The sequence below is a fragment of the Amborella trichopoda genome, chromosome 12, assembly GCF_054954075.1.
Source record: "Amborella trichopoda isolate Santa Cruz 75 chromosome 12, AtrichopodaSantaCruz75HAP2 v2.0, whole genome shotgun sequence".
Classification (NCBI taxonomy): Eukaryota; Viridiplantae; Streptophyta; class Magnoliopsida; order Amborellales; family Amborellaceae; genus Amborella; species Amborella trichopoda.
Genome location: NC_142347.1, coordinates 7953757 through 7969461, shown reverse-complemented (window position 1 = coordinate 7969461; position 15705 = coordinate 7953757). Strand labels below are relative to the sequence as shown.

The window sequence follows — 15705 nt, the reverse complement described above, 5'->3', positions numbered from 1 at the left end:
AACTTCCTTTTATCATTGGTTTTTCTAGATCTTTAAGCTAGAGTTATAAGTTGTGCTCCTTAACCTTGATCGTGAGTTTAATACCTTGATTGCTTTATGAATCATGTCTAGTTTCTTACAGATTCCTTCCATCCAAATTTTCTTGAGTACATCCTTTATTAATCTTCATGTCCAAAGAGTTAATATCCATTTTAAAAATTCATTTGTTGAGTTAGAGTTTATCTTTTTACATTGAGAGAAACATTCGTGGACCATATGGAGTAGTTTGTTCATATTTGGCTCATTTTGAGTCCGATCTCTCTCATTCCTTTTGCAAACTGATTTCCATCATTTTAATCTCTCTCATTGGGCTTTATTAGTTGTTTTAAAAGTGCTTCAATCTTCCCATTTGAATTGATCACCTTGTGATTACAAAACCACTCTTGCACTCATCCTTGGGACGATACTAATTCCTCAAAAGGTCCGGTTGTGGCTCAGGCATAAAGGTTCAAATCCATTGGCTTCCCCACTTAATATTGGCACTCAACTCAATGTTACAAGTCTAGAAAAGTTATGTAATTTTTGTTTCAAGTGTTTATATTATGTCATTTAGTTATGTAAGAGCATAAACTCATTTCTTATAAAAATGTCATGCTTTTTGACAAAGTTTTGATTTGTGGGCAAAGACATGTATTGTGCCGCATAAGAGAACTGTTATAGAGTCATTTGTAGGTAGTATTCATGTCTTAAAGTTTTTTTACTTCTGATTTGAGTGGCTGTAATTGTTTATTTGCTTGTTTAAGCAAGACCGCTTATTAAAAATTTCGAGTTGTATCGTCATTTTGGTTTTGCTCAAAGAACACCCTAGACTCTATACACATCAATTGGTATCAGAGCTAGGGCTCTTTAGCAGCCCCGTTTTGGAGTCTTAAGTGAGTGTCTAGAGTGCCAAGTTAGGGACCAATGGCTGCCAAGTCGATTTTGACCGAATTGCTCAAAGAGAAGCTGTTCAGTGGAACCAATTTTCTGGAATGGAGGAGCATAATAGGTTATGCCTTTCATGAAGAAGATCTCATACCTCTTCTTACATCTAGACCACCAAATCAGCCAGCCCTTAATGCCCCTCACGTTATTAAGGATGCTTATGAAACTTGGCACCGAAAAAATAAAAGTGTCAAGAACATTATGCTTGCCACAATGAATGAAACCTATGTTAAGGATTATGAAGATTTTATATTTGTGAAAGACATAATAGATGATATGAAAAATAAGTTTGACACTCCCAATGAGGCCAAGAGAATTTTGAGGTTGAGAGGCCTTGTTACTTGCAAGATGGATGATCACACAAAAGTAAGTGATCATTTAAGAGAGTTTAAGAATTGTGTTAAGGAAGGAGAGAAAACCGGTCTCCACTTTGATTGAGTTACTATTAACACACACTTTGTACTCTCCATTTCTCCCTCATGGGAGAGTTTCGTGGCGAACTTAATGGCGAAAGATGCACCATGCACGATCAATGACATAGCTTCTTTCATGGAGATGGAAGAATAAAGAAGAATGGCAATGGATGGATCTTTGGCTATGATCCATATGGTAAAAGCTCAAAACCCACCCTTTTCTTCTACTCCCCTTCTTCTCTTCCTTCTTCTTCTATGGTGAATGCATGTAATACTGGGGTGAGTGGGAGTGCTCACATTCAAAACAAGAAAAAGAAAGGAAAAGGAAAATGGATGGGGAAGGGTAAGAAAAATCAATGAGGAAAACCATACCCCCCTTATCCGTTTAGCCCTTAGCCTCCTAAACCCCATGCCCTCCATCCTAACCAAGCAAGTCAAGAGTCTTTTAGACATAAGCTGTCGCGCACACCAATGATGGTTCATGGGAGGCCCGTGTGGCCCTCTAACCAAGACTTCTCAAAAGTGCAATGCTTTAGGTGTAAGAAGTTTGGACACACGCAAAAGTTTTGTAGATACCCTCCTCCACCACAAAACCCTCCCTTTTCTCTTAAGCCTAATGCTGGTAAGCCTAATGCTTATGCTAGTAGTGGACCAAGGAAAGAGGATTTGTGTGGTTTATGAGACTCTAATTACTAATGAGGACGTTGATGTGTGGGTGCTTGATTCCGGTGCCACCGTTCAAGTGACCAACTCGATGAAAGGGTTTAAATCCTTTATTGAAGTCAAACCCGACACCCATAATCTTTATATGAGCGAAAATCAAGCGGAAAATTTTTAGGAAAAGGGGAATATATGTTGGAGCTCACTAATTGTGAGACTCTAATCCTTAAAGAAACCCTCTATGCCCCTCTACGATACAACTCGAAATTTTCAATAAGCAATCTTGCTTAAACAAATAAATAAACAATTACAACCTCTCAAATCAGACGTAAGAACACTTTAAGACATGAATACCACTTACAAATGACTTTATAACGGTTCCCTTTTGGGGCACAATACATATCCTTACCCACAAATCAAAACTATGCCACAAAGCATGATATTTTTACAAGAAATGAGCTTATGCTCTTACATAACCAAATGGGAAAATATAAACACCTTAAACAAAAATTATAAAACTTTTCTAGACTTGTAACAATGAGTTAAGTACCAATATTAAGGGGGGGAAGCCAATGGATTCGAACCTTTATGCCCGGGTCACAACCGGACCTTTTGAAGACTTAATATTGTCCTAAAGATGAGTGCAAGACTGGTTTTGTAATCACAAGGTGATCAATTCAAATGGGAAACTTGAAACACTTTTAAAACAATTAATAACGCCCAATGAGAGAGATGAAAATGATGGAGATCAGTTTGCCAAAGGAACGAGAGAGATCGGGCTCAAAACGAGCCAAAGATGAACAAACTACTCCATATGGTCCATCGGTCCACCAATGTTTTTCTCAATATGAAAAGAGGAACTCTAACTCAACAAATGAACTTTTAAAATGGATATTAATTCTCTGAACTTGAAGATTAATAAAGGATGTACTTAAGAAAATTTGGATGGAAAAGATCTATGAGAAACTAGATATGATTCATAAAACAAACAAGGTATTGAACTCACGATCAAGGTTAAGAGGTACACCTTATAAATCAAGCTTAAAGATCATGCAAAACCAATGATAAAAGGAAGTTAAACTTATGTAAACATGAATTTACAGCAAGTTTAGATCATGAAGAAGTGAAGCAATGAAGGAGAAACTCACAAATAAATGATACCTTGATGGTGACATATGATGGACTTGACTTTATAGAAGGAAGGAGCACCATTAAAGATCATCTTGTGATCAAGAACATGAACCAAATGAGCTTGAATGTGGCGCTCAAGTTTTGATCTCTTTTTCTCTCTTTGATTCATGAAAAGTGTTTTCTTAGGGTTTGAATTTGAGCTTGAAGTGTATTTATATGAAGTGTATAAGTTATGAATTGATTATAACCCTTGATGCACTTCATCAATAGCACATGAGACGCTAATTATCCTAGCCACTCATCCTCATCCAACCACTAGGATGAAGGGATGAGATTTAAGCACCTTATCACCTCATAAACCCTAAATCAAAGCCACATTACCCTTTTGTCCTTGTCCCCATATATTAATTCCAATCATATCCAAAAGGGCTTTACATAAAGACCCTTGAATTTTAATAAATCTATAACTGTAGAGAATGATCAAGAGTAAGGGCATTTTGGTAAAAGGTGTCAATCACATGGGAAAGGTAAAAAGGGCTTATGACACCACCAATAGAATTAGCTCAACCCACACCCTTCACGTGCACCTTACAATCTTCACATGGGTCGCACCAATGAGGCACACCCACATGAAATGTTCACATGGCATATGTCCCAAGTGGATAATAATATTTTAAAATATTATTTTATTTTAAAATAGCTTTCGCTCTACACAAGCCAAGCATGTCACATGTGACATTTAAGCATGTGACTAAAATCCAACTTTATATCATAACAATATAACATAAGGTTTGAAATAAAAAACAGAAAGATAAGTGACCGAGTGCCATAGGCTCTCCCATGCATAAGAATCTGAGTGCAAACAAAGGGGGCCCAACGTGAGGGGTCCATGGTGCCACGTGGCCACCCTATGGCCACTCAGGTGCCACAAGGCATCCACTTGGACGTCCTTATATTGAAATAAGCCCGAACAATTTTGAAAATCACATTTTTGGTGATTTAAAAAATCCAAAAAATTCTCCAAAAATTCCAATAAATATTTAAATCATATTTAAATATTTTTACATCATTTCTCATTAAATAAAATCGAGCAATAGGTATGTGAGATCTCGAGGCTTTAATTCTAGGTATCGAAGAACTCCATTGGGCTAGATCCGAATGATGTTTCCGTTGTGTCTCAAATTGACCCAATGCATCTATACTTCACAGTCTATGATAGGGACACATAATTGGACACATCAAAATCATTGAGGCAGAGCTTCCCATCATCAGGTTCTCGATGCATTACAGACGTACCCTTGCGGGACATATTCCTACTTAAATATAAAGGTCCTCTCAAATCACATGTGCACTGGGTCTTCTAAGTCGGATAAAACTTAAGAGAGTGGCTTCCCTTGTAAATGAAAGCGCACATGTCATGGAATGGTCTCGTATCAGTTTACAGACTCATGTCCCATGAGTCTTGACCATCCCATATAGGGCCAACGCTCAACAAACACTCGAGCTCTATACTACTCGATTGGATTCTCCAAGCCCTGGTTAATCACAATTCATCGTGAGATATTCTAAATGAAATTCCTGACTAGAGAATCTGGGCCCCAGTTTGCAAAGTTCCCAGGTTCTATCTCTCACTCACTCCCACTAAGCAAAAGAGTCTTGGCATTAAGGCCTTGAAAGGCCATATTGCCAACATCAACTTATATTGTGGCAGAGGCTAATGCTGAGACCGATGCTTTAGACAAGGAAATGCCTCCATCTCAAGGCCCCCGCTGATTTCTTGACTTTTTTGTGTTTCAATTTTGGATTGATTGTGATTGCCTCACCCTCGCTTCTCACCTCTCCTCTCTTCTTAGTCCTCTCTCTTACAGCTTTCTCGCTCTATCTCCCTCCGCACCCGCCCTTCTCTTTCCTTCCTTTATCTTCTTTCTTGTAGCTATAACCCTACAAAGCTAGAGTTTCAGGACACCGCAGCTAATTAATTCTTAGCATCTGGTCTGTAGGTTGCTTTGTCTTCAGTAGAGGAGCACCCGATCTGTGGGTGGCCACCATTCTTTTTTGTTAGTTGCACTCTATTTCGATTTCTTTTTATACTTGTATATTTTTGTATAATGTACACTTCAAAGTGGGTTGCCTCCTCATAAGTGACCTTAACCCCGCTTTCTTCTTTCGCCCCCTTTTAATCTCTATCTTGAAACACCTCTCCCTTTTTCTTACCCTTTCTCAATATCTTAAACCACTTCCTATCTAAGTTCTACCTAAAAACCTCAATCTCTCCATATCCTTCCTTTTTTTCGCTCCTACCCGTCCTCTTGTCTCTTCTTGTTTATACTAGACATTTTTGGTATTAGAGTACCCGGTCAGTAGGCTGTCTTTACCTCATTTCTCATGAGAAATTTTTGCACTCTATTTAATTTAGTAATATATTGTCACCATCTGGAGAAAAAAAAAAAAATGAGGTCAAGGTAGAGGTGAACAATAAATTATATTACTAAACATGCCAAGTAACTTAATTTATAATGTGTTACACTATTTCGCATTAACCATGGCATACTAGTATAGCTATTAAAATTCTAAGCTTGTGAAATAATATACAATACTTTTTAATTGATTTTAAAATTTGATCAGTCTGACTAGTCAACCGGCCCAACCAAACCAATGTCTCACCATTCCATGGCTAGCCCAATCCTAACGACAGTAGTTCTCAATATTACGTCATCAAAGCGGATAATTTATCTCTTCAAACTTATGTATACATATTACTATCTACAAGATGCTCCAAGAATGCAATCCTGTGCTCCCAAAGTGGGATCACGGTCCTATTGCGATCGCATGTTGGGGGAGTGAAAGGCCAAGCCAATAGGCATCAGTCAACAGGTTAACAAACTCATATTCTTTATATGTTTAAAGGAAAAGAAGCAATAAATGCATCGCAATTAAAAAAGAAAGCAATAAAAGAATATCCTTTAAAAAAAAAGAAAAGAGAGAGCATTAATTGCAAAACAATAACAAAAGAAAGCAATAATTATGCAAATCCATGTTCTATAAATTTTCAATGTAAAAGAGATTCTTAAATTAGCATCAATCACAAAGGCTTCTGAATTTAATGCTCCAAAAATAGCATTTAATGTAGGGAATGAAGGGTCCAACATTTGTCAATAATGGTTCTTCAATTTTGAACCGTCACTTTAAAAAGTGTACACGAGAGAGGATTATCTCTCTCTCTCTCTCTCTCTCTCTCTCTCTCTCTCTCTCTCTCTCTCTCTCTCTCTCTCTCTATTTCTATACTTATTTGCTCTATATACCTCATGCTTGAGTTTTTTTTAATATTTAAATGAAGGGTGATCTGTGAAGAATAGGACAGGACATGTATATGTTTGACTGAGACGATATCCTTTATTATCATCTACAATGTAAAATCAAATAAACATCTTTAGTATATTATTGCGAAGAAAGGACTAATGTGTGAGAAGACTCAATTACATAAATGAGTTATTACTCTCAATTTATTTTTATTTTATTTTTTTGAGAAAAGGTTAACTTCTCAAATTTTATTTGAGTAAATTTCTTATAGCCTACTAGAGGATATTTCTAATTTATTAATTTTGCAGCTAAATATTTCTAAGTTTATGATTGATCTCTTTTTAAAAAATTTCTACCCTAACATGTTTATTATATGGGAACACTCATGGTGCTCCTAAACTAGGGAACTCGCTAGAAATGATCCTGCTCCCCCGCCCCCTCCAGCCCTCAAGAACTATTGTTAGTGATTTGTTTATTACATTTCATAAATAATTCAAATCGAGTTTGAAAAAGTATTAAGATTTGCAGGATTGATATGGATAATAAATATCAATAAAAGAAATTTCAAGGTTTTCTAAGTCATAATGGTACTATCCACTAACGCACATGTCCACATATCCACGAACAAAGTGGGGTCGTAGAATGTGAGAACTGACAATATTCTAGAGATGACTTGTCCTTTACTTCTGCAATCCAATGATCTTAGAGGCTTGTAGGACAAAGCCATTTATGACTCTTGCTCACCTCATCAATAGATTCTCTACCAGAGTTCTAGTTAGTGTTTCACCGGTTTAATGTCCGACTGATCAGAAACTATATTATGCATTGTGCAGTTTTGGACGTACTTGTGGTATCCAAGCCTTTACCAAAACTCTCATCACTGGGTTTCAAACACAGATCAAGGGATCTTTTGTCGCAAATGCCACCAATTAGGCCACTAACAAAGAGCAACAGATAGTTTCTAACCTTCCAGAGATCTTCCACCATATAGACATTAGATGACTAAGGATAAAAAATTTCATGCAGTTCAGACGGTGAATCGGTTTGTTCAGCAGTCTAGATCTTCACAAATGACATCAGTTTATTATATTGCCATATATGTTTGTGCTACTGTCAGTAAAGTATTGTTAATGTCATCCACTTCTAGGCTTTAGTTGATGCCCACACAGATTCTGAGTAGGACAGCTGTCCTGATACTCACACATCTGGATATCCTATTCTCTTGGGAGACTCACTTGTCTCTTGGTGAAGCAAGAAACAAAATGTAGCCTTTAAGATCAATGCTGAGGCAGAATACAGAGCAATGTCCATAGCCTTTGATGAGATTTGCAGCTTCTTTGCGATTGATTAACTTGGGGACACAAACGGTTCAGTTACTTCTCTGAATGGCACTAACATCAATACTGTCAATAATGCTAGAAGTACAGTATTTCATGACAAAACAAAGCACATTGGGGTTGATTGTCACTCCATTTAAGAGAGATACTAGTCAATGGTGTTCTTTTCTATAATCCAATTTGTTGATTTGTTTAATGCAGTTACCAGACAACAACATGACAACTTAGGAAGCTAAGTGCTGCAATAAATATGCCAGTTTTAGCGGGGTGGTTGATCTATATGTGTATATATGGATTTATTTGTATATAAATATTTGCGTAGGCATATTGTAGTCTATGTACCCTAGATGTCAGTGCAAAAGAGACAGTCCCTACACTGTAATGACTCAATCAGTTAATGAGAATCAGTCTTACTCTGCCTCTACAAGGGCCTCAATAAATCCTGACACTACTGATATTATGCCCACACAAGAAATCCGAGATGAAACATAAAGTCCCAAATCTAACAGCAACATCCAAAGACGCTATTCACCCAGAGCTACTGATTTGTATTTGTATCCCTTAAGTCACATGGTGTGACTAAGAGGGGTACTCTGTCCATGTGTTTCTTAGGCAAACATTTAATATAATCCATGAACTGAAACCACATATTCATGAATTGTTAATGAAGCAAACATATAACTTCATTATCAAACCACATAACAAAATACTTCATGAGGATGCTAGCTAAGCTTTAAAAATGCCAGAATTTGTTATCAACAAAATCCATGGAAAATACAAAACCACAGGTCTCACAGGCACACAAATTTAAGGACAACTTACCGTTTGCCCAAGTATCCATACACATACCGCTGTAGCTCCATCATGCCATCCTCCTAGAAAGAAAATGACAAAACTATCACAAAAATTTTAAGGAAAAAAAAAATGTATATATATATATATATATATATATATATATATATATATATATATATATATATATATATATATATATATATATATATTGATTGTTAATTTCAAGATTGATAGCCAAGAAGTACCAAAAAGAGATTATTTTCGATATTTTGGCTCGATAACCTTTGAGAACGAAGAGATTGAGGAAGATGTTGTGCAATAGAATTAGAACTGAGTGGAAGAAATGGAGATGTACTTCAAGAGTTTTATACGATCGTCACATAGCAATGAAACTGAAGGGAAAGTTCTATAGGACGGTTGTAAGACTAGGCATGCTTTATGGAATGGAATGTTGGGCGGTCAAGAAACAACATATCCATAGAACAAGTGTAGCTTAGATGAGTGCCAAGACAAGAAAGGATAGACTTCGTAACGAATACATCCAAGGGAACATAGAGGTAGTTCCAATAGGCTATAAGATGAGGGAAAGTAGACTTCAATGGTCTAGCCTTGCGCACCATCAATCTAGAACAACACCAGTTAGGAGGGGTGATTTGGTTCAGGTGGAATGCTCAGAAAGGGCAAAGGGAAGGCCTAAAGGACATAAATGGAAGTAGTGAGAAGAGATATGATGACTTATGGCCTGATTGAGGGTATGCTTGGATAGAGCAGAGTGGTAGAACAAGATTCCTGTAGCTGACCCCAAATAGTACGGAGAGGATCAGATGATCACGATTGTTAATTTCAATAATTTTCAATTTCAAATAGTCAAAACATCAACCACATTGACATTGAAAATTATAAGCAAAAGGATAGAAAAAATCTAATTTCAAACTATAAGTAAATATGACAATGCAAGGAAAAGTTAAGACTAATAAAGCACACATCCAAATTCCGATGTAAAAATGATTTAGGTGCTCCAATTTGGTTACTAATATATGCATCATCTTGTGGTTGTATCCAAATATTCTTTCATGTAAGTATATCAAATGTAATAGATGACACGAAATGAGGTAAGCATCGGAATATTGTACATTTCCATTTCCACAACAACATAAGTCCAAATTTAGAACCATATATTTCTTTGCACTCGAACAAGGTGTACTTTGAACAACAAGGAAAAAATATCAATAAATATTTTATTCAATTGAACCATATATTGATAAGGTACAGCAAAAAAGCATAGATCTTTCTTTTTAAATAGTAAATTTACCGTGTACTTAGTTATTACAGTATTCATCATCAATATCCAACCCTTATCTTAACTATTTGGGGTCAGCTACATGATTCTTGTTTCGTCTTTCTACTCTATCAAAGGCTATACCCTCAGATAGATTAGAAAACGAGAATCCTTAACAAAGGTTATAGACTATACCAATGACAGATACCATGATTAGAGGTTCTACAAAGAGATGCATTAAGTTGTATGACATTTGCCAAAGGGCAGTGTCATCTACCCTATTTGTACATTGTTCTACCATTTTAGTCACTAGTACATATATTTTTATATCTCTAGTAGATGGATAAACAAACCAATATCAATAAAAGGAGAGATAATGTACATGTTCGAAATAAAATAAACTAAAATACAAAATCCTAGGCTCCTAAAGTAGTATAAAGGTCCATGGCAACAAGTTGAGTTAGTGAGGAATGGATTCAAGGCTAGGTGGTCAAAGGTGGGATCACCATAACATGACGTCTTGAATTGCATTCCTATCACGGGTAGGGGACCTCATCCCCACTGAACTACTCAAAAAAACAAAAAACATAAAAAAAGGTTGAGTTAGTGAGCCTGTCAGTGACTATAGCTGCAAGTTGCAACGAAATCATAAAATTAGAAGCACAGCCAGACCAATAGCATCAATGCCTTACTAAGAGTACCCCAGGCACTTCGTGTGCCAACAAAAAGGATTGAGTGTAGTTGTTGGACATAGCAATGTTTTGCTACTTGCAGGAGAGCTCAGCATCCTACAGCACCCCTTTGAGCTGGCCACCAGCTAGCAACCCCTTATATCCCACACAGTTGCAATTAAGAAAAAGCCAGCACCCAACAGGCTCATTATGAATAGGCAAGAGAAGGATGACAAAGCCTAGGCCTACCTGGAGAATGCAGCAAGGGGGATAAAGAAGTGGGAGAAGAAGGCCTGCTAACTTTGAGGTTGGGGACATGGAGATGTTAAATTCTCGCCCCACCAACTGAAGGTTACAGGAAAGCACACAAAAGACTACAAACAGATCTACAACGGACCATTCCTGATTATTGGAAGTTATTGCATTCAGCTACCCAAGGTGTTGAAGCATCATCTCATTTTCCACGAGTTGTCAGTTGCCTAAGCTCCTAAGGACCACAAGGATGAAGTACAGAACCAGTCAACCTGAGCACCTTCCAACACAGGAAACTTCATTCGATGAGGAGGTCCAATGCATCTTGGCTGCCGTCACAAGCAGCAGTCAAGGCTCAGGTAGCTACGAGGAGTACATGGTGAAGTGGGAAGGGACTCTTGGAGAGCAAGTGAGGTGGAGCAGGTAAGAGATCTTTAGCAGTTCAGGCAGCAAATGAAGGACTGCTTTGAAGGCAACTGACATGTCTAGAAAGCTTAGCAAAGAAAATAATAGTTAGTGATAGGATCAATCATTATATTATTTTTTTCTAAATTATTATTCACTTGCATGTAAACTATTCAATTCATATGAGAGATGACTTGCATATTTGATTGATCATTTGGCACTGGGTTCTTAACCATTTTGTTGAAGGCATTTATTGTATCACATCCACCGAATTATCATTAGAATGAATAAACTGTCAAATTGCAAAGAAAGCTACCCAATTGTTCTTAATCTGAGCCCAGGGGCAAGGAGAAAGAGAGAGAATTAATCCATGCAACTAGAAAAGAGAGATGGACCAAAAACTAAACTCATTCCATGGACCATACTGCTTATCAGGAGGACCATATGCAATAACATATACCCAACTTCTTTTCATTTGAAGATGAGAATTAACTAAATACTCAAATGGAAAAACTACAAGAATAACAATCACGAATCTAATCAAATCCAGACACCCATGAATAAATGGTATTAGAATGATGCAAGGAAGCAATGCAATGGTAGCCAGTAGTATCAACATATAAACACAATCCTTATTTCTCTGTAATGCTCTATTTTGTTACTAACTAAACCCACATTTAAGACTCTAAGTAGTTTACCTCACAAGAGTACCAACCAAATAAATTGCATTTTATTGCAGTTTCATATATCAGAAGATAATTTCAACTATTTATAGCTCGATTCGACTAATAATTAGTAATAACAGAATGCCAGTTTCAAGCAAAATAGCAACATATGAACTACCAATTACCGATTACATCCAGTAGTGTACTACCTGTAGCACTCTCCTTGAGTAATGACTCATCAGTTTTCTGGAATCCTGAAAGGAATGATTAATTGGGTTGCCAAAAAGCCCACATACTTGGAGCAAATATATGCAGTGAGAAAAAGGAAACAAATACTGGTCCCCCATGGAGACATTTTAAAAGACCCAAACCTATAATTGTCAAAGGAAAACAGATGTAGACAATAAACATCATGGACATTTTCCTTAGCATTGATGAGTATACGGAAGCCCTACGTAAAGAAAATACTGAACTACAAATACTATTCAGCATGCTTCTATAACAACAATAACACAATAGGTGGCTCAACAATAACAAACAATCCATATATAGGTGAACTGGTATCCATTTGAATCATATCACAGATTAACCATTTCAAAGGAAGCTTTCACATGCTTCACAATGGTTCTACGAATTAATAACGCAGAAATGGACATTAGCATGCAGACAGTATATGTGTTAAAATATTTTTTAACTATATATTTCTCATTTAGTTTATTATAACCTATATGTCCTTTTCTCAGTTTGTTTGGGTCGTTTTGTCTTTTTCATTTATTTCATTAATATAAAAAGAGTTGAGAGGTTCATGGGACTCAATTGACTCTCACATAACTCTCTTCTTTCCATCTTCATCTCTCTCTCTCTCTCTCTCTGTCTCTCTCTCTCTCTCTATATATATATATATATATATATATACTACGCAATGCCTATGGGCGAGATGTTACAGTGATCTCGCCCAAAGGCCTATCGCCGTCCGAAAAAATTAGAAGGCATACATTTTTCGACAGCCACAGACCTAGCCGTGGCGGTACCGTCACGGACATACTAGGTCCGTGGCGGTCAAAATATCACGCGAAAATACAACGGATGCCGTCCGTTGTGGGTCCGTTCAATAAAACGCCACGGACATAGCAAGTCCATGGCAATGGCGAAACACTATAGCAAAAACCTATAGGGCGTTTTTTAGGTTTTTCCATTTATATATATATATATACATATATATATATATATATATACATATATATATATATGTATATATATATATATATTCTTTTGGGCCTTCTCCTTGCCCATTAAGAGCCTTCCACTTTGACTAAATCGCACCTCCTAACTAGTATTGTATTAGGTCAAATTTTATATATATGAAAATGAATCGTATATATATAAAGGTTAGGTTGTCACATAGGATTTTCAGGGAGCTCTGACATACTCGCCTCCCTCATCCCCTCATGTGCTATTTTACCAATATCTCTACATCTTCTAAAATTCTATTTTTCTGATTTCCCCTCTATATTTAACTCTTACTATCTCCCCTTCTTTACAATTGCTTCGCCTTTTTACGCTCTCTCTCAAACCGTATTGTCGTATCTCTCTTTTCCCCTCCTTTCTCTATTATTTGCTCTCATGTTGTCCCTTTGTTTTCTTTACATTCTCACTAACCGAGTCTTTACCACTACCTCATTTCTCTCTCTTTCTTATGTTCTTCTCTCGGTTTGTTTTCATGGAGTTTCGAGCTAATGATATTACACCACTTCTGTTATGAATCCTTTCACCCATCCTTTGTTTTCGTGCTGCTACATTTTTGTCATATCTCTTGTTGCTTCTTCTTTTTTGGTTCGCATACTCTTTTTTCTATTTAGTTGTCGTTGGGTTTTATGGCCTTAAAAGGCCTAGAGACCTTGCCAAAATGATACTTCATAGTAAAATATGCAGTTCAGTGGGAGTGTGTGTGACTGACCATGGGTTGGGTGGTTTATGGCCCTAGTTACGTCCAAAACCCTTACCCATGGGCATGTAGCACTACCGATAAGGGTTTACAGTCGGTCATCCCTTATTGAGGTCGGATCGGTGCCTAGAGATGATGTTTATAGGCCAAGAGAACTAAGTGGTCTCCTATGTGCGGCTATAAGCCAATGAGAGCAACGGCCAAAGCCTCAACAAACTTTTGCATGGCATGTACACATGACAACCCCATTACTGGGAAGTAGCCTTATAAAGAAGGGGCACATATATATGTGCATAGAGACAACCCCTTTTGTACTATAGTGACAAGTGCTAGATTTGCTCTTAAGGGAGGGGCTGAAATCCACAATCCAGGATCATGGTTCCATTGTTTATTGACTAGTTTTAACAAGCCAATCATGAGCCCATGCATAGAGATTGTGGGTCATGGATCTTTGTTAGGTTGGATAAGAAAACAGTGGTGGATTATGGTTCTTGGGATATGTGGAGTGACCTTATTGTCGCTAATTTTGACCTATTGGTACCAGTTCACTCCTAGTATATTTTATTTTGGTATTAGAAATATTTTTGTGATTTTTACAATGTTTTTCAGAATTTTAAAAATTTATTTCTCCTGTAAATTCCTAAAAGGCATTTTCATCATTTCTAAAATTTGGAAGGGCACATGTGGGGCCCAGGATCCAGCCCCACATGTGTGCCACCCAGGGGTTGGATGTGGGCGATTGTGGGACCAGTTAATCTCTCTTCGGTGGCATGCCCCCTTTCTTTTATTATGTGACATCGTTTTTTTAAGGGTGTGGTTTACATAAGGTTGCAACCTTAAACAATCCAATTAAGGCGCACCTCTAAATTTTATCATAAATGTAATTTTGATGTAAAAAATACTTAGGTGCCAGGTTCAGGGCCATTGCAATGCATGAATCTTCAAATATTCATGGGAGTGGATCTAGAAATGGCATACTAATTCAGTACGATATCTGAGGTTAAGTGAGACATTCCTTTCAGAGTTCTGCAAAATAAAAAAAATGTGGATATCATGTTGTCCTTCAAAGGCTCTGCATGAGGCACCCTTCCCTTTTAAAATTGACCTATTACTCTCCAGCCATATTATCAGCACCACGACCACAGTAGAGGCACCCCATAGCAGGCCCAACGATGGCAGGGGATGAGAGAATTAGGCAACAAATAATTGCTGGGCAGTTTCAGGGAGAGGCCACACAGCGTAGAATAAGTTTGGAAGGAAGGACCAAAGTTGGTTGGTTACTACACACTGGAGGAAAAGATGGTCAACTGATTGCTCATTTTGTTTGCACATTATGCAACAGCTAAGTGTATACCTTTAGAGAATGGATGTGTCATCCTGTGTTGCACATTATTTAATAATGCAATATTTATCTCCTTAAACCATCATCTCTCTTAAGACTTCCCACAGGTGAAAATTATGTTCTCCTCCAGTCCCCCGACCAGGGAAAATTCCTCATTTGGTGGTAGAGTCTTTTAACAATAGACATCGGCATCCTAAAGAGACATGATAAGAAGACTGAGATGTTTGATAAGCAATCCTTCTTCCCCCTAGGGAAAGAAATTGACCTCCCATGATTGCCATTTGTCAAGTAATTAATTCATGTGGAAACAAATACCAGCATTTTTTTGTTAGATTGAAGCATCATATCAATTTTAAGATCAATAGAACACATAATGTGATTTCATTTATAAAGAAAACAATTTATGTTTCCAGAGTAACAAGAAACCCTACCTTGACTAAACAGCCACTATAAAGTACATTCAACAAAATGATTTATCAAACAAATTATAAAAATAACATGTCTTCAACGTCGGAAGTAATCAAGCTATTTATCTTTCATAAAAAAT

General features: G+C 37.1%; 1 protein-coding gene across 1 annotated transcript in view; it reads right to left on the bottom strand.

Moving 5' to 3' along the window:
- The window catches only part of LOC18445613 (Protein phosphatase 2C family protein), a 79352-nt gene that overhangs the window by 14941 nt on the left and 48706 nt on the right, over positions 1–15705 (bottom strand). The window contains exons 6-7 of the mRNA XM_006855749.4: positions 12081–12125; positions 8627–8679 (exon numbers count right to left, since the gene is read on the bottom strand). Coding sequence (XP_006855811.3) covers positions 8627–8679; positions 12081–12125 — 98 coding nt within the window. The remainder of the gene's footprint in view (positions 1–8626; positions 8680–12080; positions 12126–15705) is intronic.